Raw genomic sequence first — 24959 nt, 5'->3', positions numbered from 1 at the left:
TCGTGTTCTGAAGTTGTTAAACGCACCTTTAAGCAACCATCTTTCTATGTACAGTTCCAACCCAAAGTGCTCCCACAAAGTAATAACTAATACGCTGCCTTTAGATGGAATATATATAAAGTTGTAATTTTGATGAATCAAAATTCAGTTTGAAATAATGAAATATTAGAAAATGAGTCAAAAATGAACGCTCATATTAGTTAGAAAAAAATGGCATATCCTTGGGTGGTATGTGTTATAATCATTCTCTGTGTTTGGTCTGTCTAAAAAATAAATCTGTATTTTACAAGTGTGTAAACTGAATTTTCAGCTCCATTAACCTCAAGAGATTTGGATAACAATTCCGTTAACATTAGAAAAGGCTGCTCTTCGGGGGTTGATGCCATTTGGCATGACGCTACAATTTTCTATCCATCATGTTCTGTCTTTAATGACTGACATCGTGCTAATCTTATAAATCACAAATTAACATGCTTGACAAGCAGCCAATTCAAGGGCAAAAAAATACAAACATGTTGCTCAAGGGAACCTATATTCTGCATAACACGACTAACGTAATGAAGAAAACTGCTGTGTTTGGCTCTTTTACACAGTCTGACCTTTGTTGGGTTTTACTTTTCCAATACTGAAAAGTGTTTAATTGGATGGTAAATGACTTCATTTAATCATTAACATCAACTCCAGCGGTATTTTTAAATCTGTCTTTGGCTGGTTATGACAACACTGTCTAGTTTAGCAAAGGACGGAATATGTTGTGTGTAGGAGAGCAGTAAGTGGGCTGTAATGTCTGCATGATTGCTGTAACAGCTCTGCTTAGTTTGGCTGGACTGGCCCACAGCAGCAGTCCCTGTCCTGGTTCATTTGGTCGTCTGGTCAGCTGTAAAGACGATTGGAACAGATTGCCAACAGTCCCTAGAGAGACGTCAACACTGGCTGGGCCAAGAGGCCTCCTGCAAACTGCCACACACACACACACACACAAATGTGTATCTGCCGGTGGAACTGGGGGAGTCCAGTCTTTCCACATTCTTTTGATCTCTGTTTTAAAAAAGGAAGTCTGTTAACATGTTCACCTAGTGAATTTTGGCAACAAGATCCATGTTTGTAGCACAGCAGATTGCTCGGCCAAACAAAATGAATCTGCCTCTGCCTGACCACAACGGCAATAATATTATCATAGATAACTAACTGTCTCCTGTAAACAAATCATATTATTCTTACCACTTGACCCAAGGTGGACGGTACGTGTTCATCTCACTTAATGAAATTCCTTCCACTCATCTGCAGGCAAAGAGCTTCTTTCTCTCAGACTAATTCAGTCTAATTACTCTAATGAGCCACAGGTGATGATACAGTGAGACTGATTAATTAAATGGGAGACACCAATCAGGCATGTCTGATTATGCCAATCATATCGACTACAGACTAAACGAGATAACAGGAGACATACGCACTTTAATTGGGGTATCAAAACTTCACGGAATTCTTCATGCCCTCATGCTCTGACGATGCCAAGACAGATATGGTGGAATGACAACAAAGTTATTGTTATGTACACAGTACGCAGTCGAATCTGCAGCTGTTGTCTGTACTGCCACAGACACTAGAAGTACTTTCTGAGCACTGAACGCCACAGGAGGACTGGCTGTAGCTACCATTCCCTGAAGAATAATTGGCACTGTAACTGCTAGAAACACTTTGTTTACTCCTCGCCTGCAATCACACATGCCAAGTAGTCTGCAACTACGTCTTTAGTCCAAACAAAACCTAGGTTAACTGCTACACATTTGGTGTCTTCGACACATTAATCTAATGGGAAAACTACTTCTGAATTGAAGCCAGGCATAGAAAAAGACATTCTGTTCTACTGTAAAACACATTAACACAGCGTTAGTCACACTACAAAAGAAACTTGTATCTTAAAACATACTTTATCGTGTTCATTACAAAGTAAGATTCTGTTTACAACGCCTGTACTTGGCATTGTGAGAAAGGCGCATAAAAAATAAAGTCTTCTGTCCCGTCAGTGCAGTGTCTAATCTCTCCTTTTATCTCTGACATGTCTGAGGCTGTTATGTGGTTATGATAGTAAACAGAAAAGGCGTCTGGATAGATGTCTTATCTTAAATCTACGAGTTCTATCTTTCTAACTCCCCCTCCATTTTTCCTCGCAGCGTTCCACCTCCTATGTGGCTGTCTGCTCTGTATGCCGAACCCACCGTGTGGGGGTGGAGTCATGGGGTGGCAGCTCAGTCAGGAGCAACAGCTTAGGCTTGCTACGACGACACGGTACATGATCACAGATCAGAGGCACGCCCCCTCAAAACACAGCATAACAGCAGCAGAGATAAGAGACTACAACTCTGGCTGCATGTCTGGCTCTGTGCCTTTGACAAAGCAGGATGCAGTACTTCACATGTGCCAGCAAACACTGCTTTTCAAAACCACACTGGGTTAAACGATGCAAAGGCATGCACCTCCTGAATCTTTTCACTTTTCCTCTCACCCGTTGGAGTCACAACCACACAGATTTTCTTTACCACAAGCACAACACATTAGTTAGCTGTGACGACAGAAGTATAAACACTTTTGCGTACGTGTGTGTGTGTGCGCACCACAAAGTATATCTGTATTTGTGCACAAAGAGGTTGAGGAATGGGGTCAATCTAGCAGTTTCCCCAGTCTAACAAGACGCCTGAGATCCCTGAGCATTTTGCTCCGTTTTTGAACACAGATCCATATCTACCATCAGCACTGAACCTGTCACGACTCACCTTATCGATGCTGACGGAATTGTGGATCAAAAACAGGCTTTTTACACAGCAGCCTTGCTTATATTGATCCACATTTCAGTGCCAAGAGATTGGTTCTTGTTTTATCTTCCCAACATCCAAACCTTAATTCACCTCAAGCTTACTAACAGCTAGTCATTATTTTGCCTGAACTATTGTCTGACAAACAGTTTCAGTTTCTGGGCCTCAGTCTAAACACAAATATAATGAGACTAAGATGGTTACTGGCATGCAGGAAGTACAGCTTTCTTGGTCTCATTTTGTGGAGTTCAAATTTAGCTCCAGGCCTATGTCACAAAGGGTGAGTGGTGTGGAGTATACTGTGGGAGGAGAGGGGTATGGCGAGATGCTGGGGTGTAATGCATTGGTGAAAGGGCAAGATTTTTCATCCCTGCGTTTACAGGGTGGAACGGCTAGGATATTGAGATCTGAGATAGGATCAGAGGGTAGCGAGCTGTTTCAGCTACGATAAAGGCCACGCATTACAAACAGAGCACAGATACAGAGAGTAGGGACACCTAAAGACGGAGAGACCCAGAGAGACAGGGAGGGAGAGAGGATGAGGAGGAAGAAACGATCACACCTCTCATCCATGAATTAATGCCTCCATTCTGTCAGGAAGCCATTCCGTGCCAGTGAGAAAAGATTGGGGAGAGGATGAGTGCACTGATATGGACTAAAAAATGGAAAACTGCGTTCAGGGAGGGAGACGATGGGGATTAATCAAGTCTTAAAGAAAAGTAGGATATACATACCCCAAGAACATATACAAAACTGTTGCCATATCATGTCTGATATGCAGTAGACATTACTGCAATTAGATTACATGACGTCAGATTTACAGTTTAGTAACCAAAAGCGTACAATACTCTTATGTTTACACAGTTCCACAGTGGACCAATGGTCAAATTGCTCTAAAATTCTACTATTTCCAAGCTAGTCTTCTCACAGATGAATTTAAGTTAACGTCTCTTGGCACAGAGTGCTAAAAATGTGTATGCATCACTCTCACATGCCTCTGGCACAACAGATCGTTGCTCTGCATGGTGCAGTTTTTCCACTTGTTAATACAGACACGTCCGTTTTCTTAGAGTAATAGACACCAGATGATGCCACGTAAGCATGAGTTGTGGGCATGTAAAGTACAGTAGCTCATATGCACAAATTATTACATTAGATCAAATACATGTAGCTCCATTCTTTAACATAGTAAACCAATGGTGTCAACAGTTTCTAACAGGGCCTAACCCTCTGACTGAGTTTGATATGTATGATGAACATCAATAGAGCATTCCCTTAGGCCAGGTCTTACTCAACCCTCATGAGTAAGGGCTTTCTGCTCCGCTTGCATGAGTTTTAAGAGAAAAGGCAAAGAAACCCAGTGGAGAAAGAGAGAATGAGCATAGCTAATCCTTGCAGTAATGACAGAATAATTACTTTGCGTTAGGCTAAGTAATGGATTGTAATTATATCATTTATTCTGCGTTGAGAGTATGTGATATAAAGTCTCCACACTAAAGGAAGAGGAATTGAGCTCTGTGGGAAGTAGGATGGAGCATGTGTAAAAGCCGAGGCCTTTCCTATTGATTGATCCAAACATCAAACGAACCACTAGAGTAATGGGGGAGTGAAGGACAGCTAAAAGCTATTTGGAGCCTTCAATGCATAAAAGACTTGACCTGTTCCACGCAGCCTACATATCAAAACCATCAAACAGCAATCAATAGACCAAAGCGGTCAGCTCAACAAACCATCACCCTACTAAAACATCAAACCCCAAGCCTGAGCATCAGATGATAGGCTACACTCAGCTTATCCATTACCATCAGATAAAGAGGAGATAAAACACAGAGCCTAATCCTTTCATGTGTCGTGACAGCCACAGCAGCCTCCAAGGCATTCCTTCAGTCTGGCTCAAATAGTTTTATGGCGGAAGGCAGCCATTCAGTCAGCCAGCCAGGCAGTCACGGCTGTTCTGGTCTGTTTGTCTTATTTCACAGTTTACACGCTGTTTTATAGCCAGTTATTATGGTCACCATGGTGATGCCATACGTTTTTATGGTCTTTTGGTCTAAGGGCAGAGAGTAATAAATGAAAAAAACATATACAGATGAAAACAAAGACTGAATAAACACACTCCTGGTGTGGAAAGGTCTCTTGTCCCTCCCCTGCTGCCTACCCACCAATTCTTTATCTGTCTCGCCAAATGCCTATCTCCCTACTTTCTGCTGCTCATGTGAAACATGGACAGACTAATGTAAAACCGTCTCTTCTCATTCCACATCTGGAGCTGATCAGAGGGCCTCCTGGAAGTTGAGGCCTCTGGGCCTATTAATAACCATACTGCTGAACTCAGGGTCAGACAGCAGTCAGGGGATGAGCCTGTGTCTACTAAACACACAATCCCTCCCCCCTATCTCAAGAGGACAGCTCTCACTGTTAAAAATGAAAGTGTAAACTCCAGAACTTGTCCACCCAATTCACACAGTTTGAAACAGAAACTTCAGTATCAGCATAGTCGCTGAGGCAGCAAAACCAGAATTTCTCCTTTTGGATTCACATTGGGTCATAAAGTACAAAAATAAGAAGAAATGCAAATCACGTCCACGTAATTACTTATTTTACATTTTAGCACTTGAACATTTTTAATGAAAAGTTCAAGTTCAAGGAGACTAGACCTGTTTAATGCAGGCCAGATGGTGAAGTCATCATCTGGAAGCTTCAAAGGTTAGGCCAGTCAGACAGACTAGGTCATACAAAGGTCTAGAGGGTCTGGCCACCTCCTACCCCGGCCACAATCTGACAGCTGCTCAGGTCAAAGATCAGTGAAAGGTTAAGATGCCGTCTGAGGACATTTAATGACTTTAACAGAAAGAGGTCTGTGTCATTTGATCACAATTTAATATGTATAAAGGGCTACATGCACACCTTCCAAATAAGTAACATGTATTAACAGTATGTTGATCATTAGCAGAATAAATGATAAAATGGTTGATATAATCCTTTTTTTACAGTACTGTTTTAGTGAACAAGCATTGTAATGACTCTGCTCCACTTCCCCCTGTATCCTAATAATCTGTCAAAGTGTTCCTTAAACTTCTCCAACCAACAATATACACCAAAAATGTACACCAAAAACAATTGTTAAACCTTACCCACCCCCAGTGCAAAATGCATATCCATGCACCTGTGAACACAGGGTAGTTGAATCATCATAATCAGTGGTAGTTTTCTTCTGAGCCAGGCCAACAGTCTGTGTTATTTTTAGAGGGCTGACACAGAGGCAGGCCATCCATTTACTCCATGAGTTGGCAGCAGGACCATCACAGCTCTGGCTGCCTTTAAACTAGCGAAATGGGAATGAGCTCAACATAAACACTGCAAAGGTGTGGGCACTTACAGAAATGAATTAAGCTCAGATTCAGGGCCATTACAATTCCATTAGCTTAACATTAGACCCCTTATAACACAAGGAGGTGTATTAAAATGTCAAATCCACACCTAGTTACTGACTGGCTAGAAAGCAAAGGCCATGGGATCAATAAAATCCTTTACCTAATCTTATTGCTGCAAAATTGTGTTACAAAAACATCTTTAATGCTTCAAATGATTTGAGCAGCATTGCTCAAAACTATAGTAACAACTTTTGCTTTTCCTTTCTAAACAATGTGGGTTAATAAAACAAACAACAAAAAAACAAAAAATGTGGTTTTATACTAAAAGGTGAAAAAGAGAGATTTTTCAAGGTTACATTTTTATGTCTGGTGGAGCGACTAGAAAAAAGAGACATGGAACAGAAAGGTTTTGTGCTTGTATATATACATATATTTTTACAGGAAAAAATGTTTGTCTTATACAGGTCTGAGAGCCTGTAAAACAACAAACACTATTTAAAGCAAGTACAGAGGCTGGGTTGTCCTTTTTTAGTGAACACAGAATGAGTAAACTTTACAAAACTACCATCCAAGAAGTACTGAGCTTTTAAAAAGGACAACTGTTGTTCACAGGGGATATAACTTACAAAGAAAGGAGTTATCTTTAAAGTTAGGGAGTGCACAGCCCATCTGGCCTTGAGTGTTAAAAACCACAGGGGTATCAAGTGTAAGTTACAAGAATACAGGAAGTGCAATGAATACATGAAAAACATGGGAATACAAAAAAAAAAACACAAAAAGTGCATATACTGGGTACACAAATTTTCCATTCCATCACACCATTACTGTTTACCTTTCTGTTCAATATTTAATATATGCATATTTAAAACTCAAACCTAAATAGGTCAGCGACCCAAATATTGGAGTGAAAACTAAAGCTGAAGGTTGATGGCTGCTCCATCTGATGTAACCCTTGTGTGGAGGCCAAAGGCCTGTTATGGATCTAACGCAATGATTGACATTAAAAATTACACAGAGTGCGCTATTAACAGATAGCAAGCCATATCATAATTCAGTCCCAACACCATCAAAGTGCACCAATATCATAATTCAATACCAAGAACCATTAGTGCGCTGCACACCAATATCATAATTCAATCCTGAGGCCATCAGCCCCTGCCAATATCATAACTCAATACTCAGACCATTAGTACACCAATAGACCTATTAGAATTCAATACCTATGGTCAATGATCTAACAGGACACTGATACTGGAGTCATGGGTTGATGAGGGGCAGGTCTGCAAATAAGGGCTGTCGGCCTTATTTAGCCCAGACTGCTTAATAACAGTGGGATAAACAACACTAAAATAGGTTGAGCAAGTGGTTTCCTGACGATTGCCTTAACAGCAGAAAAAAAGACAAGAGAATATTTGCTGTAAACAAAATTTTGCAAAACCATGAAAAAAAAGTTGATTATATGCAGAATAGTTAAGCTAAACATCACATAGACCTAGTTTTTTTTTTTTTTGGAAGCAGGTTGCAATGCTAACAGCTAGCTCCCAGGACTACAACATGGTGAACTTTCTGATCCAGGCTTTAAAAATGGCAGCAGGTGGGAAGTAAGAGGGATGAGGTTAAGTACCCTAAGACTCAGCAGTAAAATGAGCCAAACTTCAGACGAACTCAGCAGAAAAATTTCCAGTTGGGAAATGAGGTTTGACCCTTGGAACATGGTTAAATTATATTTGTTTGTTACAGAGACTTTAATACTTTTGTCTGTCTACTTCCTCACAGTTCCATGATAATCTAATTGGTCTTAGGGAATACTTTCTTTTACATCAAATTCTAGTACTACAGGGAAATTGAATAATAATTAAAATTTTAAAAGTTTTTTTGTTTGAATTGATATGTTTTTAATGACTAAAGGAGAGGAATTAATTGATAACAATTTACAACAGTTGAAATAAATATTTTTATTTTAGGAAGGAACGTAAACTACTTGTCAGTGTGACACAGCTCACCACTGCACACAACTAAATGTGACTTCTGCTTTTAACCCATCACCAAAGTGAACAGTGCACAGCTTTGTGGGGACGGTGCCATGCTCAAAGCACCTCAGTGATAACTTGGTAGGTGGGGGACTTGAACCTGAAACCTTCTCAACCAAGTCCACTTCCTTAACCACTAAGCCATCACTGCCACCACTCTATCTTACTGACTCACCTTTCAAAAGAAAATGCTGCTTAACCTACAACAATTGTTAAATTTGACCTTTAGATAAACATTGTGTGCTAAATCTTTCATACCATTTGTGACCAGAAATGTGAAAAATATAAGAAATATTAAGATATTATATATTAAACAAAATACATAATTATCTTAAAGCATCTCATTGTAAATATCCTTAGATTATTAGTGATCTCTGAAGAACATACAACAGTAATAATATCCTTGTGTGAGGGTGACATTTTTGTAGATTGAAAACCTCAGGTCTGATATTATCACCCAAGATTAAACTGGCCCTGAAGCCACTGCTGTTGATTTGAAAATACGATGGGCAGCATCTCAAGGTTCTAAATGAAAACAGCCTTCTGATTCTAAAGGGACCCCAAAAAGAAGTGTCCAGTCACTGAAACCAAGGCTTTCTGTACTGGAATACAGAGCAGCAGAATAATGGATGCTTCTGTCACGAGATACGGTGAAACTCTATGATGCTGTAGGTGAGAGTCTCCTCATGGGTCTGTAAATAATGCCTGCCACTTGAAAATAGGTCTCTGGAAACTGCCCCCTGCGCTTTTGCTACTGGCTGTGGAGTGGGGGTGAATTTGAGTGTGTAGTTACATTACAGTCTCGTTTTAAGTGTCAGAAAACTCCATTTCAGGGAGTTTTGTCTGCATTTGCAATGATTGAGCCCCACCCCGTATGAATTTCTATTACATTTTAATGCACAATAATTTACTTTTAAAGTTCGTGCCAGCTTGTAAAAACACAGTACACCCTTAAGCTTGTGAAGATCACGGTAGAAAATAATCAAATTTATTGTAAATATCAAAGACAGAAACTATTGACTGTCATGCCACCTCAAGGCATTCTAATTTTTATGATTTATGAATTTGTTTATTGGGAACAGTTCAAAGTAACAGCAGAATGTACTAAGCCTAACGAACTGAAGAGTTTATAGATGTGTCTTCCTTATTCTTGACTCATATTTCCCACAATTCAACTGTGAATCAACAGACTTGCCGGTTTTGCCAAAAGTTGTTGACATCAAACCTGTAGGCTCCGCTACCATCTGTTGGACAGTGGGAAATGATATTAAGACTGAAATTCAGCTATAATTGTAAATAGTTAGCTGCTTTACACTGTTGAGGAGCTAGTCCAACCTCAAAATGAAGGTCAGTAAGTCAGACGCCTCACCCCTTAAAAATTAACAGGAGGGGTGGATGACATGAAGCTATGGCCTGAGGTTAACCACGTGTCAATTGTATTGGAAGGTGAAGGGCTGAGAAATTACAAAAAAACTGAGCCCTAAAATTACTCCCACAGCAACAAGTGGGACACAGAGGTAGAATTTTGCGTGGCTATCGTGGCAACACACATAGTTAAGCCAGGAATAAGGTGGATACAACAACTTTAATATCCTACATTTTATATAAACAAATACCAGGCCTTCTGAGGATTTAAAAAGCAAATAACAGTAACATAAGCCATGTGTTTAAAAATAGATTTGAATAGGAAGACAGGTGACAATAAGGACACAACTATAATATAACATCTCTTTTACGTCACATTTACATAACTTCTGTCTTTGCACTCCACCCTGAAAATATCACCTCCAATTCTCACCTCGAGTTTCAAAGCAGGAGAAGGAAACATATATCTGGATGAATTACAGGAGCAAAACACTCTTAACACAGGTCAAAAAAAAAAAAAAGATCACATATTGGGCTCACTCTTCATTACACTGCCAAGTTCAACTTTTGCCCCTGGACAAATTTTGTAGTTTTATTTTGAACTGCCCTTGTTGTGATGATATAAAGTTGTAGGTGACAAGGCAGTCATAGTTTAAATGGAACTGGCTGCCTTTGTGGTGACATTTGCTTAGCTTCAACACAAATGAAAAACAGAGACACTTTTAGAGAACAGGACTGGACAGAAGTCATTCTAGTGCCATGGAATATCACTGATTGACATCTATCAATGTATTTATATATATCACATTCATTTATTATTTTAGAACATTTGCTATTTTGCACTACCATTAAAACTATAAACTGACAAAAAGGCTGCAAAATTAATCTGGCACAACGTGGCCTCTTACTAGAGGTCGAAGCCCCCACAAACACATACAAAGTGTTGAGATGTGTGTGTAAATAACAACATGGGTATTGACTGCAAATTAGAGCCATGACAAGTGGACGAGAATCGAATAATTGCAGTATGTCAGTCTGCCAAAGCATTTACATGCATTAAAACTTTCTTTTTTTTCACCAAAGGATTAATACTGCTACCGTGTTAATTTTGGCAGCACTCGTTGAACCATAGCAACAAAAATACTTACAGACTGGAGAAGAAAACACCTGCAAACAGTCTGCAATAAAGTTACTTTTCAGACTCTTGACTACACAGCATTATTTTATTCTTAAAATATCAAAAGACATGGTCAATTTTGTTACATAATCAGCATTTATAAGTTCTTTCACTGCTCGGATTCCTGCTCCAGGCTCAAACCTCAGTATATGGGGCGGGAGAATTTGAGCCAGGGCGTGATGAATACTAAACTGCCATGAAGTTAGCGAGTCTAGGCCACTGTGGAGAACGAGCCACCCATAAAGTTTATTTAAAGGTTTATAATCTTTTAATTGCTTCACATTCTTCCCAATCAAACTGGTTTTATCAACATCTGTGAGGATACACTCCTGTCTCTCAGAAAGTAGGATACCAAAGCTCGGACCAAAGAAGACTGAGGGCAGACCAAAGACCTGACTTGCACTCATCTCTCTCACTCTGACTCACGCTTAGTTGCTCACCACCCACCAACACAGTGAAACCTCAGTCCCAATGCCAGGTTTTGTCACTGGGCAGAGAAGCGGTTGGCTACAGTAAAAGCATGACGTGATGCCCCTTCCTCTGTACTCCCCCAGCCTGTGCAGCAACAGAGGGGTAAAAATATCCCTCCACCGAGTTCAGACAACCGGCTCATAAATTAACACTAAAACTCCTGCAGACAACAGCAGGCCAGTCGCTGAGAGATTTAAACCACTCAGGTTGCCAATGACCACAGCTTCAGGATCAGCTTACAAACCCCCTTTCCTAAATTTACCCATTAGGAGGTGGTGAACAAGAACCAACTCTAGATCAGTTTTCATATTAGTCACTATTTAGCTGTCCGCTAACAGTAAACTATTCTTCCAAATGGCTTGAGGTGCTTTGCTCCAAAAAATGTTATGAGGTGAGCTATAGACTTCCATTCCTTCATTTGAAAATGTGTCCCTAATGGCCAACGCTTTTTGAAAACAAGGGATGTTAGAGTGGAATTCACTGAAATTGTTGTAGGGTTTTAAAAATCATGAAATGCAAATTCTCACCACTTTTTAGCAAAAACACAATGTTCCGGCAAAAAAAACAAACAAACACAGAAAACAGCAGAACAGTGGCAATGATCCCCTCTAAAGAAACTCAGCTCTGTAATGGACGAACGGGGATTACAGATGTTAAAACCTTCTCCATCTGTAATTCACTGTCACACTCCCATCATCTCTGAAACACTGATCCATTCTGCAAGTGTGCAAGACCATGCTAAAAGCATCAGGGCTGCACCCATTTGTGTTTGTAGTGGCGCGGGGAAAGAAAATATAATGCTGAGAAGACAAGTTAACAGCTCACTGTGCTGTTTCAAAGCACTCTGTGTCCTGTAACAACCACCTAGTTAGTTTCCAACACAGGATACAAGACACATGATCAAATACAGATTTTAATGAACAACAGCGGCTGCAGCCTGAGGAATAGAACTAGATTTGACTGGTTTGTCACCATCAAAAGAAATTTTAAAAAATCGTTGATGTTTGTTTTACATACAATTTAGATTGGTTTTATTTCTATTTGATAAAAAGGAAAATAAGAAAGCAATTGGCCAACAAGGCCATGGTCATATGGCAACCTGACATTATACTGAAACATAATAAAAAATGTTCTCCTCTGAAGTCTTTCCTCCAGGAGCCTCTCTGTGGGAGGGAGAGTAAATAAGATGTCATCAATAATAGACAGTGAATGTTCGGAGCACTTCTAACACACACATACACACACATGGGCGCATGCACACACACAAACGTGCACAGCTCCAACTGATTCCTATCCTGCAGACAGGCCTGCCAACTGCCAGCCTCTTTGCACACGCTCAGATTCACTGTCCAGACTAATCGCTTGTGATAGGGGCCTTTGCCATAATTACCCAGGGCCTTATCACAAACTTATGTGATGCATTTTTCATGTTCTGGCTGCTGGCAGTGCCTTCACTGTCTGTGCTGGCAGTCTATCCACAAAAAGAAGACTGATCTTAGACAAATTCCACGCACTCGCACTGATTTAAACGGGGTGAAATGGGCAAGAGCGGGGTAACGGCCAGAAGAGCAAGAAACAACAAAAGAGAAGGGAAAAAATTAAAAGGGATAAGAGCAGAGTGGGAGGGAGTAAAAGATTGTTGGGGGGGGCTGATAGTGCAGGAAAAGAAAAGAGAAAGCAGTCACCAATGTTTTACATAATGCATGAACAAGGGGGCACGAGTAGGAGGACCAAACTGAATCAAATAAATAGAAGAAGTGAAGCCTTGATGATGTGGCATAAGTGCAACACAAAGCACACTGGGAAAATTTGTTCACTGTCCTTTTGTCTACCCGGTCATAGGGGGCATCGTGACCTAAATTAAAGTTTAAGTCTCAAGCCCGAGTGATCTACAAAATAATGTATGGACAATTGGGTTGTAGCCTACATAATGTAATCTTATGTTAATGACTGCAGCGGCTGGACCACTAATATTCATAAACTGTGATTTGAAATTCAACAATGCATGAAAAATGCCACAGGAAAACACAACTGTGCCATTGTCTACATGTCTTGTGATAGGTCATAGAGGCTCAAATACACACAGACCATTTTCACGCACACTGAATGGGCTGAATATTTTTCCTCATTTCTTCTACTATGCCATGGACATCTGTGCACACAGAGATTAGTAGAGTGCGTGAGACTGGGACATTTCTGGAGTTCATCTTAACCAACAAGGTCATGGCCAAAGGTCAGCAGATATGGGTTCTTCAATGGCCAATCTGTAGAAATCAAGGCAACCAAAGACTGGTATGGTGGGTTGATTTTTTCGACTCTTTAGCCATTTTCTTTTCTTTTTTTGCAAGATCTGACAAAAACAGCAGTAAATGAACAGTGGTGTAGTATACAGGAAATAGTTAAACTAATTTCTGTGTAAAATGGTTGAAGTAAATTTTTATAATTTACAGTTCCTAATACAAAAAAGGTAACCTTTACAAATATATAATTATGACAGGTTGCTTCAATTTAGTGTCCATAATTATAAGGCAATATATTTCACTTGTCCACATTTAGTCTTCTGCTGTTTTTGTTTCACTGATAATTATTCACAAATTGTCAATATTTAATTTAAGGCTACAGGAAAGTGACGCTATTAAGCTCCATTGTGACTTAAGTCCGGCCAGAGTTTGTACTTTGTTGTACTGGTTATATAGAGGAAAAGTCAGACATTAAAGGTATGGGCAGACTGATGGGAAAAAAATGCAAGGAATATGGCAATCCAAAAGAGCCATGGTAGGAAAAAAATGTGAGCATGTTTGCAAAAGACCTGCTGAAATTTTACCTCCATCTCCCAAATACGCATCTCATGTCACATATTAACATGTAGTAAACATGTTTTATATATACATTTACAAGCACAAATTGTGAGAAACTAACACACTTTCATAATAAGTGAAAACCCCTACTGATAGCACCTGGAAATAAAAGTTGCAAGGTTGAAATTATTTAGCATCACGTCACTAAGAAATAATACACTTAACTTTAGGACTTTCTATGTATTATTAAAATGTTGCTTTATTTTCAATAAAGCAACATTTTGACTAAACGTTTTTTATATTATAAATATCAACTTTTTACAACACAAAATATAAAAAACAGTTTTAAAGATAAATCGTCATTTTAATTGCAAAAACTTTTGAAATGGTAACTATTTTATCTGTAATGGAATCTCTGAGGCTGTTCATAAGGTTTTGGGTCTTGTAAAAATATAAATGTAATATTAAGTGCTTTTAATCTGCCTTATTGAATCGCATCGTACCTTACTTTTGCAATGATGAGGTCTAAACTTAGCGCCACCTACTGCTTAGGTGTATAAACTAATTTTTAATACCTGCCTAACGTAAACAGCAATTGTTCAACACAAAATGCACATTTACAATTTTCGAATGAAAACCTGAATAAAACCGAGGAATGTGTATTTTTAAGAACACGGAAAATAACATGTAGATCATTAATATTTTTACTTAATTTCACCGCATCACCAAACACTGTCCCGTCCACTTCTACAGACGTGGCACCGTCTGTAAAAACCTCTCTGTGTATAATAGCCGTCAGAGGGGACACCGAGGGAAAAAACACGACCGAGTTATTCAACCATAATCACAGAAGCGACTTCAATATAAGTGCTTCTTAAACCGTTAGCTATTAATGTTGCTAATGTTTCCAATAAACTTAAAACAATCCGTAAAATGCAGAAAAAACATAAGCAGAGCGGCGTTTGTGTGTCTGTGCTGCCCGTCTGAACGGCTGGTGTCACTACAGCGCCACCGTATAATGAGTCGCACTTATTTTTCCCCCTAAATTATCCAACCTTACAACGGCTACAGCGTCGGGCTAACTATGGCTACTCGCTCCACTAAAAGTTCAAGAACACGCAATAAACATAGTGAACCAAAAGCTTCCCCCGAAAAGCTCCGTCGTTTTGTTTTTATTTCAGCGCATCCCCGCGGCGTCGCCTCGGCTTGCCCAGTAGCAGTGTCCGATCGATGTTGAATTGAACAAAGAGGATCAATTTCTGATCAGCGAGAGAGCCACTTTCATCAATGTGAGCCCTGGCTCCTGAATTCTCCTCCGAAACACACGCCAGACGGTCGCCCGAATCACCCCACACAGCCGCCGAGAGAGAGAAAGCAGCCGCGGCGAGCCGAGGGTAGACGCTTTAAACAGAGACTCAACTGACCTGTAGTTGTTGTAAGTCAAAGCGCTTCCAATATTGAAACATCGATCCTGCATTGGCCGCCATCTTGAGACATATTGAGACAGGAATGAGATGCTGATAGAGAGCGCGGGGGTTGGAGTTCAGTGGAGAGGATCGGGCGGTCATAAGACCCGGGACGGATCGCTGCCTCTGTCCATCCCGGATGCAGTTGTCGTACGGAACGGAGTCGACGTAAAGAAGGGTTGCCTTAATAACGCCATTATAATTACTTAAATAGCATTTTATCAACACTCACATATTACAGGTAAATAACCGAGCTAATATTGAATTACTCTTACTTTTATTACCCCTAAGTAAACATACTTATAAAGGCAAATGGGTGTTTCAACACGGATCACAAAGATCACAGTAATTGTTTTTGCACTAGGAAGCTATTTCTTTGAACAAAAAGGAGAAAATACGTTGGAACGGGGTTTTCCTTTGAATCTTTTGACAACAGATAGTTATTAATTTTTTTTAGATTACTGTTTCTGTAAATTAATGACGAGCGTACTTTCTTCTTTGCTTTCTATTACTGTAAAGTGAGTACAATATAATTTACATTGCGGACTCCACTGAACATTTTCCACAATGTTTATTTTATGTGTATCTGTTTCATTAAATTTTTTTTTCAAATGAACATCTGTTTCATTAAATTTTTTTTTCAAATAATCTATTTTTAAAAATGTGTTTTAGTTTTGGGTTAATCAAGTCATTCTGATGGAACAAAATGAAAAAATAAGAAGATTTATCAATTAAAAAATGTAAGTAAATAAAGATAACAGTTTATAAACATGGGTAAGCCTGAGATAAAGCATGTCGGTATTAAACTAATTTTACTGTGTACATAGTCTGTGGAACTATTTTTCTGTGATCGGATTAAGTTTGTTTTGTGTTCTTCTCAGCCCGGTGTTTTTTGTGTCAGTTTGTATACATATGTCATAAAAAAGTGACCTTGAACAACCTAACTGAGCCCCAGCAGCTCCTCGGGCGTCAGTCCTGCTGGCCGTGACCACTGACCCTCTCAGTGATTGGATGTTCCTCTGAGGGAAACACAGTATTACTAATCACACTGTATATATAAAGTGTCCTGAATTTCCGTGTCAACCTGTACAGCCCTTTGCAATTTAAAAAGCCACATTGCTTTTTGCGTCAGCTTCTAACCACTCGATGCACCAGACTATTGTGGAGCTGCTCAGGTTTATCAGTCCGCCACATCTGGTGTGCACATTGTTTTCATTTTTAGATTCGTGTGGCTTCCTAGGTTTGACTTGCCGAGTGTGATGCAAAGCCATTCCGTGTGGAAACTGACGCTGGTATTTTTTTCTCCTCTTTTCTTTTTCTCCAATAATTTTCATTTCTTCACAGCCATTAGACTCTAATTACATTCACTAAATATAACACAAGAATTTGCCGTAGATAATGACCTCGCTCTCTCTGCCCCTGGTCGGATACAAAGGTGGGCATTTTGGTTCTTTGTGTTACCTCGACTTTCAGGTCACTAATTGACATAATTTGAAAGCATTCTGCATCTCCCTGCTTTTTCATTATGAATGGTGCTCAGTGATAAATGCTCAAAGCTCTTTGCATTCTTTTATTACTAATTTTATACACTATGCACTACATTTAAAATTTAAACCACTAAAGAACAATCATCTTTTCAGGGGTAGCAACATCAGATACTACACATATGTGATTTGCAAGGTTTTTTACCTTAGATGCCTATCCTGACACAACATTCCTTGTTTATCTGGGGCTAACGTTATAGTCAGTAAGGTTTAGTGCCTGGCTCAGGAACACATTGGCACAAATCTTACATCTAAAGTGTGACATTGTGTTTGGAAAAACCCTCCTCTGCCCACTGATCCACATCTGTCCCTTTAAATGCCACAAACCAAGTCATTTAAAAAGGCTGAGCCAGTTTAACAAATCATTATGAATGAAGACGCAGCAACATGATTCATGTTTGTTTTGGCTTGACTTGTTGCCATTGAAACCACATCAAAAGTGTCTCCTGAAAGTCTGTGACTTGTTGATCTTGACTTAGATACGACATGTAATAAATACTCTGCTGAAAAGTGGTTTTTTATCCTTTAAAAAAAATACAAAGGTTGGTACTCAAACTGATAGATCCCATGTCCAACCCTCTCTGGACCAGTTTAAGGTGTTTCCGTCTCTTGACCTGCTTGACTTGTGATGTTACCTGTCGCAGCGCCAGACCAGAAATACAGGTCTGAGATAATCCACAGAGGCGTACTAACTCTGCACTGTGACCATTGTGGGATTTTTTTTTTTATTACAACGACAGAACACGTAGACAGTAGAGAAAAAAAGTTTTTTAAGTCATTATTTTGAATTCAAATAAACACACTTTTCCACCTGACCCCAGCTTCGTCAATTCAGTTATAGTTAGAAACAGAGCTAAAAATGTACAAACAGTACTTTGTCATCATGTTAGACATTCTTAATACTCCAGGGTTTTTTTTGTACCTCCCAAACCACAGCCTCTCTTCGTGTCTTTTATTTTAATTAAGGTCTGTTTTAGTCCATGACAACAAACTCAGTGAAGTTTTATGCTAATGTGTCCCTGGATAGGACACTTAACCACAACTTTGTCCTGCCAGCTGTCTCATAACATCACAAAAAACTGACCTCCTGAATTTAGAGAATCACACGTTGTCAGAAGATCACGGGTTTGAATCCCACTAAGCACCAGTTCTGTACAATGACAATAAAGGTACCATACTCTGAGCTACTATACATTAGGTTGAGAACATTTTTTATTTTTTTCTGACATTATTTATCAGATCTTTCATCCAAAAATAAACAAAAAAAGGTTCCATCGTTCAAACACAGCAGGATGTACGTAGTCTTGGTTTGAACGAGTAAAAATGAGTCTGAACTATCAATTCATCCATAAATTATCCTCTTCCTGCCATTGAAGCTCACACTTGTCTATGAATGACTTGTGTGGGCTTTTCCCCCCGCGCTTGTCTTTTTATTACAACATATGGTAAAATTAAAGAGGAGACAAAACTGTGTAAATTGTTCATGACAAGGACAATAAAAGAAACATGGTGAGGCCCATAAAATCAGCCTTGTCAGTTCATGTGCAGTATATTTGACTTAGCTTTAAATTTTAAAACGTACAACCAGATCTTTTTACGCTTACGCAGCCATGGGGCATACAAGGAAACTGCTCCTTTCGGCTTTTGCTTCCACTCCTTTCTCTGTTTCTGTGTCCCTCTTGGTCTTTGGCCTTGAAGGTGCTTTTAGCTGGCCCTAGTGTGGCCAGGTTAGAGATGAATGTGTGGCCCTTGGGAGCTGCAGGCAGAGTGCAACACTGATCATGTCAGACAGGCCGAGGAGGCTGTATAAGATCATCATCGCCCAGCAGTGGAGTGAATCGCCGCAGTGGCACTTTCACACAACCTATGACCTCTGTCCTAACCCCCGAGGTCATGATCAATGTCAAGGGTCAGAGAGGGCCTCCGTGATCCATGAGACTAAAGACCCCTCCACCCTCGTCCTTTTTTCTTTACATTTTCTCCTTCACCTTTTTTTTTTCAACTCACCATTTTTCTCTTCCCCTCATCTCATATCTGTTTCTCTATCGCTCACACTCTCCTTTTCTGGCCCGGACCGATTGAGACATCCCATCCCCTGGGAGTGCAAAAAGGAAAGCAAGAGAAAATCAATAGGAAAGATGAGTGAAGACCTGGGGGTCCCATCAAAAACTGAATGCATCTCTCTGTGCTGGAATGACTCGCACAGCTAGAAAAACACAAGATACACAGTGGCATCACTTATGTGATTCAATAGGACAGCGGTAAAGGCAAAAAAATGTTCACAACTACAGCAAAGAGTATATTTATCCAGTTAAGTCATCATTATTAAGTACAATCATACAGTAGAAAAGGCACTGCAGCTTACAAAGTGGAAAATAAAGAGCACAAGAGGGGGAACAAAACAACCATTCCATGGAGATTTAAAGTCTGTGAGGTTTGACGACAAAAGTTTTTTTCTTGCTAGAGAAAGGAAGAAAGATGGAGCTCACATAAATGCCAGGCTCACTGTTTGTCTATGGCTGTAATTTGAGCCGAGCAAAATGTCACCACATTATCAATCTGTCCTGCCTTAATTATAGCATTCCTCCAGCAGCATTTGCACGCTTTGGTGCTGTATATGATTAGAACCAAGAGAAAACGCATCATAAACAAAGAAGTAAGAATCCATATGTTTCACTCAGCTTTGTCTCTCACTGGCTCTGTCAAAAGATCAGTGGGGTTTTTTTTACCACTTCTCTTAACGTGCAATGCTTTATATTAAACCTGTGCTTTAAAGCAGGGGTAGGATTTTCACCACACAGCATTTAAATACATGTTCTAAATAGTGTTGTAGCTTCATTTATTACATTGACCCTGGAACTCAGTTTTGGCATCAATTCTTCATCTTTCCTATGGGGGCAGTGTTCAGTGGGTTAAAGGGTTCTAAAGAGTTCTTGCAGAGACATCTTTGTGTCCACTTATTTTTGCTCTCACAGTCAATATACACTGTTATTTACACACACAAGAAGAAAATGTTTTGGTTTCACTGAAGCACCTGAGGCCTGAAATACCAACCAACGTATCCACAGCTCGTAGGATTCTGTGCTTTTACCCTAGAAAAACCCCGGGCAGGACATGAACTGATTGGCTTAAAATAGAATTGTTCTGTTAAAAGGGATGATAAATAATGCAGAAAGAAGACATAACCTCTCATGAGCGAAACTCCAACTAACGTACACACACACACACACACACCAATGCATGCACAGATGCACAAAGAGACGTTTTTTCACTGGATGGTGAAGAAAAGTGAATGGATGTCACAGGAAGGAGGAGGACCCAGCGGAGGAGACACACATGCTTCTTGCTTCATCTCCTCCCACTGCTCCTCGTTGGATGTTTGTTTCCCCTCTCACTCACGTTCAGACTTCATGACATCCTCTGTGTCTGCGGGGGGAAATCATGTTGTCCCTATCACAGCGTGTTCTTCCTGCCCACCAGGGCTCGCGCTCAACACACAGCGCAGGCTCTCCAACCCTGTCACCTCATCATTCTTTCATAGCTTTTCATCAGAATCCATCCACACCAGGACAGGAACCTGGAAGGCCGATCACCAGTACACAAACAGCACCACTGTCTGATGGCTTTTTCTTCTCTCCCCCCCGTCTTATTCTTCTTCCTGCGTGGGCTTATTCTAAAACACCAAAAACATTTAGTAACTTTTACATTTCTCCTGACAACGCGGAGCCAACTCGAATCAATAAAACATCCAGGACAAACCTATTCGAAGTCTCCCTGCATGGTTAATTTACAGCTAAAATATTTATTCTTTGGTCAAATTAAACATGTATGTTGGGAGACGACTCACCGTGTCGACCCACTCTGCGGGTAACTTTGAATATGTGCGTAGAGACACCTAGCGGTAAGGAGCCTGAATAGCATCTTGCTTTCACTGTTCACTGTTTCATCAAACTAACAAGAATAAAAGCTTTAAATACCATTTTAACGCTTCCTTCAAGAAGTTTCACTGCCGTTTTACGCATCATTAGATGGAAAAATAGAAAAATGGAAGCCCAGACATTTGATGTTTTGAGTGCAGGCCTAAAGCAGTGATTCCTAAAGATCATACCTAAAGATTTCTAACCTGTATAATATAATGATAAATCGTTTATTAATCAATATTTAATATTACAATTTTTATTAGTTTTATATTTAGTTATCTATCTCTCTATCTATCAAAATAATATATATTATTTCCATACCAACACACAGAACATGCAAACTCCATGCAAGAGTATTTTCTTCCGGAGATTATTTAAATTACTTGCTGCACTTCAGTGTTTAAATTACTATGATGACTTACATTTGCACCAGTGCTGCTAAAATAAACTATATTAATAATAATAATACCTTTTATTTCATAGGCATTTTCTGTCACCTTGCACATCATTCTTCCTTTTCGTCCAATTGTCTTCACATTTATACTTTTGACATGTAAATGTTTGTTTGTAGAACTGCTCTATGCTTGTTTAATTCCCCACAGGGCACAAATAAAACGATTTAACTGAAATGAGTCATCATTGAGCATGAAAATGTTTTGTTCTTGCTGTAAGGCACACGTCTCAAATTCAAGGCCCGGGGGCCAAACTGAGCCCGCCAAGTCATTTGTATGGTTCGTGGGAGCTTTAAAAGCATTTAATAAACTCCAGGCAGCAGAGTTTTTTTATCTAGATAAATTAAGTTTTTTATTACACAATTTTCGTTGGAAAATACACCTTTCCTTTGTACACAATGTGAAAGTGAGTTGAGTTAATATTAGCTCGTCTCCAAGGCTTGAGCTCACAGCATCTGGACTCCTCCCTTGACCAATGTGTTTACTCAAACAGTGTCTTGGCCCCGGACGCTGCAGGCCTCACCACCGCCTGACAAACGCCCTATTCAAGTGGAACAGGAACTAGATCCAACACTGCCACGTCAAAAATCCATGAGCATTTAGCACCGGGTAAATATTACCTTCTTAACAAGGACACCTGGCAGCGCTGTGGAGGACACACTGGAGGGAGGACAATGCAGGGAGTCAAGTTTAAGGACAGTGGGTCCTTTGTCTTTGCCTAAACTTTCGTAATAGAAACTGCATGCTTATCTGTGTGTTATAAAGCAGGTCACGTGGGAGTGTCGGCAGCCTGTGGTGATTGATTGTTGTCCTTAAGTTTCCTGCTTCCTAGTAGTCTACAGACTCAGACATTTTGAACTTGTGCTAAAGTGTAACTCGCTTGTTTGCTACTCATGAGAGAGAGCAGCAGACATGATGTGCTGCTCTCGTGTAGAAAAATGCGCACTTGTGCGTGTGTGGCCACGCTCGTGTTTTCGTTATTCCTCGGACTCTGCCTGCTCTTCCTGCCGGAGCCCTTTACCTCTCAGCCGCCGAAGCAGCGACACGAGCCGGTGACGCTGCTGGTCTGGACCCATCCGTTCCATCGACGCCAGGACCTCCCTGACTGCTACGAGCTCTTTCACATCAGCGGCTGCGCGCTCACGGACGACCGACGCGAGTACGCGCACGCTGACGCTGTCGTCATACACCACCGAGACGTCGTCCTCGGTTCCGACGAACTGCCGCCAGAACCGAGGCCAAGTGCGCAGAAGTGGATCTGGATGAACTACGAGTCTCCCAGCCACACACCGCAGCTGTGGCAGCTGGAGGGCGTGTTCAACTTCACGTTGAGCTACCGGACAGACTCGGATATATTCCTGCCCTACGGCTACCTGATCCCTCGCACACACGGAACCCGGAGTTCACTGGGCCGCCGCGCACACCTGCTCCACAGACCATCCAACAAGGACCTCCGCCGGCCCCACCTGGTGGCGTGGGTCATCAGTAACTGGTCAGAGACTCACGCACGCGTGGCCTTCTACTACCAGTTGCGCCGCTACATCGATGTGGATGTGTTCGGACGCGCGGGTCAGCCGATGGAGGACAGCAGCAAGGGGAGTGTGGTGCGGTTACTCGGCCGATACCAGTTCTACCTGGCGCTGGAGAACTCGCTCCACACAGACTACATCACGGAGAAGCTGTGGAACGCGGTGCAGGCCGGTGCCGTGCCGGTAGTCCTGGGTCCGGACAGGAAGAACTACGAGCGCTTCCTGCCCCCGGAGGCCTTCATACACGTTGATGACTTCCCTACGGTGCGCGGGCTCGCCCGGTACCTGCTGATGCTCAAGCGTAACCCGCTGCTCCTGAGGAGGCACCTGGACTGGAGGGGCGACTACGCCCTGTACCGACCCGTCATGTGGTCAGAACACTACTGCTTAGCCTGCAAGACGACCAGGAGGGGCAGAGGCAGGACCCAGGTGGTCCGAGACCTCACTAAGTGGTTTTACTCGTGAACACATCATCACCAGCAGGAGCAGGAGGAGCGCCTGCTGCTGGGGACATCACTGTGTCCAGGAAGTCCAGACCACAACTGTATCACAAAGAGATAAAACTCTGACATACATGGTGAAAAAAACTATTAAAAAATCAATTCTACATTAAAAAAAATAAATGTATTGTTAATGTAAGACGAGGCTGGTGGTCCTCGTCTTACCTTAATCCCAGGTAGTCGCTGTGTTTGCACAATCTGTCCTTCAGAAACATGCAGGATTAGATCAGTTATTCACTGTAAATTATTTGTAGGTGTCAATCATTTGACCCTGTGAGTCTTACCCTGCCCCCCCACCCAATAACAGCTGTAATTGGCCCCATATTCTCCTACCACCTTGATGACAAAGCACTTAAACAACAACAACAACAAAAACTCATCAGTGAGTGAATTGCACTTTGAGACGTTTACTGCCGTCCATGCTTTTGTTGTCATTGGAGGATCTAGTTGTCAATCACCACAGTTAGAAACCAAACCAATACAAACAAATACGTTCACTTCATTAAACCATGGTGTGTATCTTGGCTAACTTGGTGAATCCATTTGATAATTTTTCCAAGCTGTTTTCTATTTGTTGTATTTTGTTTTCTAAAATTGTATTTCTTTTGTTGTCATTCCATGCTGATTTCCCAGGTTTGTCAACTGTACTGGACTATACTCCACCGATCAAACACTGTTTTTCTTTCTTTTTCACCCACACTAAGGTTCACTGTTGAGGCTAGAACTAATTGGGAATGAGAACCGTCAAGTGCTGCTCTCCTAGAAGTCACTAATGTGTTATATTATTAACATGTTTAATTTACAAATGGTCCAGTGAATCTGAGCATCTGTAGCTGCTGCTAATTTCAACGGGCTATAGAAACAGGTGTACGTAATAAATGTTTACAATCGTCTTCAGGACTCCTTTAAAGTCTGAATTCTATGATAAAATATATTTATTTATTTTAAGACTCAATGTGATTTCATGCTGATGAGTGGCCTTTGGTGGTTTTTCAACTTTTTGGTGTTTTTCTTTTGGAAATAAACAGACTTAAATTGATAAATTGATAATTATTTTAAAATATTCTGTCTTTGTTATTTCAGGGTTGATGTCTGACTTAAAATAATACAGTATTAAACTCTATAATAATGTCACGTGGTTACCATTGCAAATGTGTTCACACTGAACCACAGTCATTGAAGCCAATACAGAGCCAACGCCTGCTAACATATATATACAACCCTAGGGTTTGCAGCTGAGCTGCGTCAGTCGTAGCCTCCCTGAACTGAGAGGTTTGTCTGTGAAGTCTTAGTGTAGCGTTACGTAAATCAAACTGGAGCTCAGCTCCTCACTACAAAACACAAAACAGTGTTTTCTGACACAGCATATTTTCATTGCTCATAGAATAAAAACCGACTCCTGACTTGACGAGGCAGTTGGCGAACCTGTGCTCTTCAGATGGCGCTTGATGGAACCAGACGCTGTGATGCAGATCATTTCCATTTACACCTCTGTCAGTGCCAAGACACAGAATTAACAC

At 40.7% G+C, this 24959-nt stretch overlaps 2 protein-coding genes across 5 annotated transcripts in view; one reads left to right on the top strand and one right to left on the bottom strand.

The window, feature by feature from the left end:
• The window catches only part of cux1b (cut-like homeobox 1b), a 64591-nt gene extending 48678 nt beyond the window's left edge, over window positions 1–15913 (bottom strand). The window contains exon 1 of one of the 4 annotated variants that reach the window (XM_008309687.3): window positions 15453–15913. In XM_008309687.3, coding sequence (XP_008307909.1) covers window positions 15453–15596 — 144 coding nt within the window. In that variant the 5' untranslated portion in view covers window positions 15597–15913. The remainder of the gene's footprint in view (window positions 1–15452) is intronic. The other 3 variants (XM_008309688.3, XM_025055100.1, XM_008309690.3) reach the window with 3 other exon arrangements.
• A 5601-nt stretch (window positions 15914–21514) lies between these two features.
• Window positions 21515–24475, top strand: LOC103378464 (alpha-(1,3)-fucosyltransferase 4-like). Its single transcript, XM_008309686.3, has one exon. The coding sequence runs from the start codon at window positions 22304–22306 to the stop codon at window positions 23402–23404; it is 1101 nt and encodes a 366-aa protein (XP_008307908.1). The 5' UTR covers window positions 21515–22303; the 3' UTR covers window positions 23405–24475.
• The last annotated feature ends 484 nt before the right edge of the window (window positions 24476–24959 follow it).

This window comes from Cynoglossus semilaevis, chromosome 4 (genome assembly GCF_000523025.1).
Source record: "Cynoglossus semilaevis isolate Cse_v1.0 chromosome 4, Cse_v1.0, whole genome shotgun sequence".
In the NCBI taxonomy this organism is placed as follows: domain Eukaryota; kingdom Metazoa; phylum Chordata; class Actinopteri; order Pleuronectiformes; family Cynoglossidae; genus Cynoglossus; species Cynoglossus semilaevis.
This window is presented reverse-complemented; position numbering and strand designations above follow the sequence as displayed.

Coding starts and splice junctions, on each gene's coding strand:
- LOC103378464 (XM_008309686.3), top strand. CDS start 22,304: ATGAGAGAGAGCAGCAGACATGATGTGCTGCTCTCGTGTAGAAAAATG.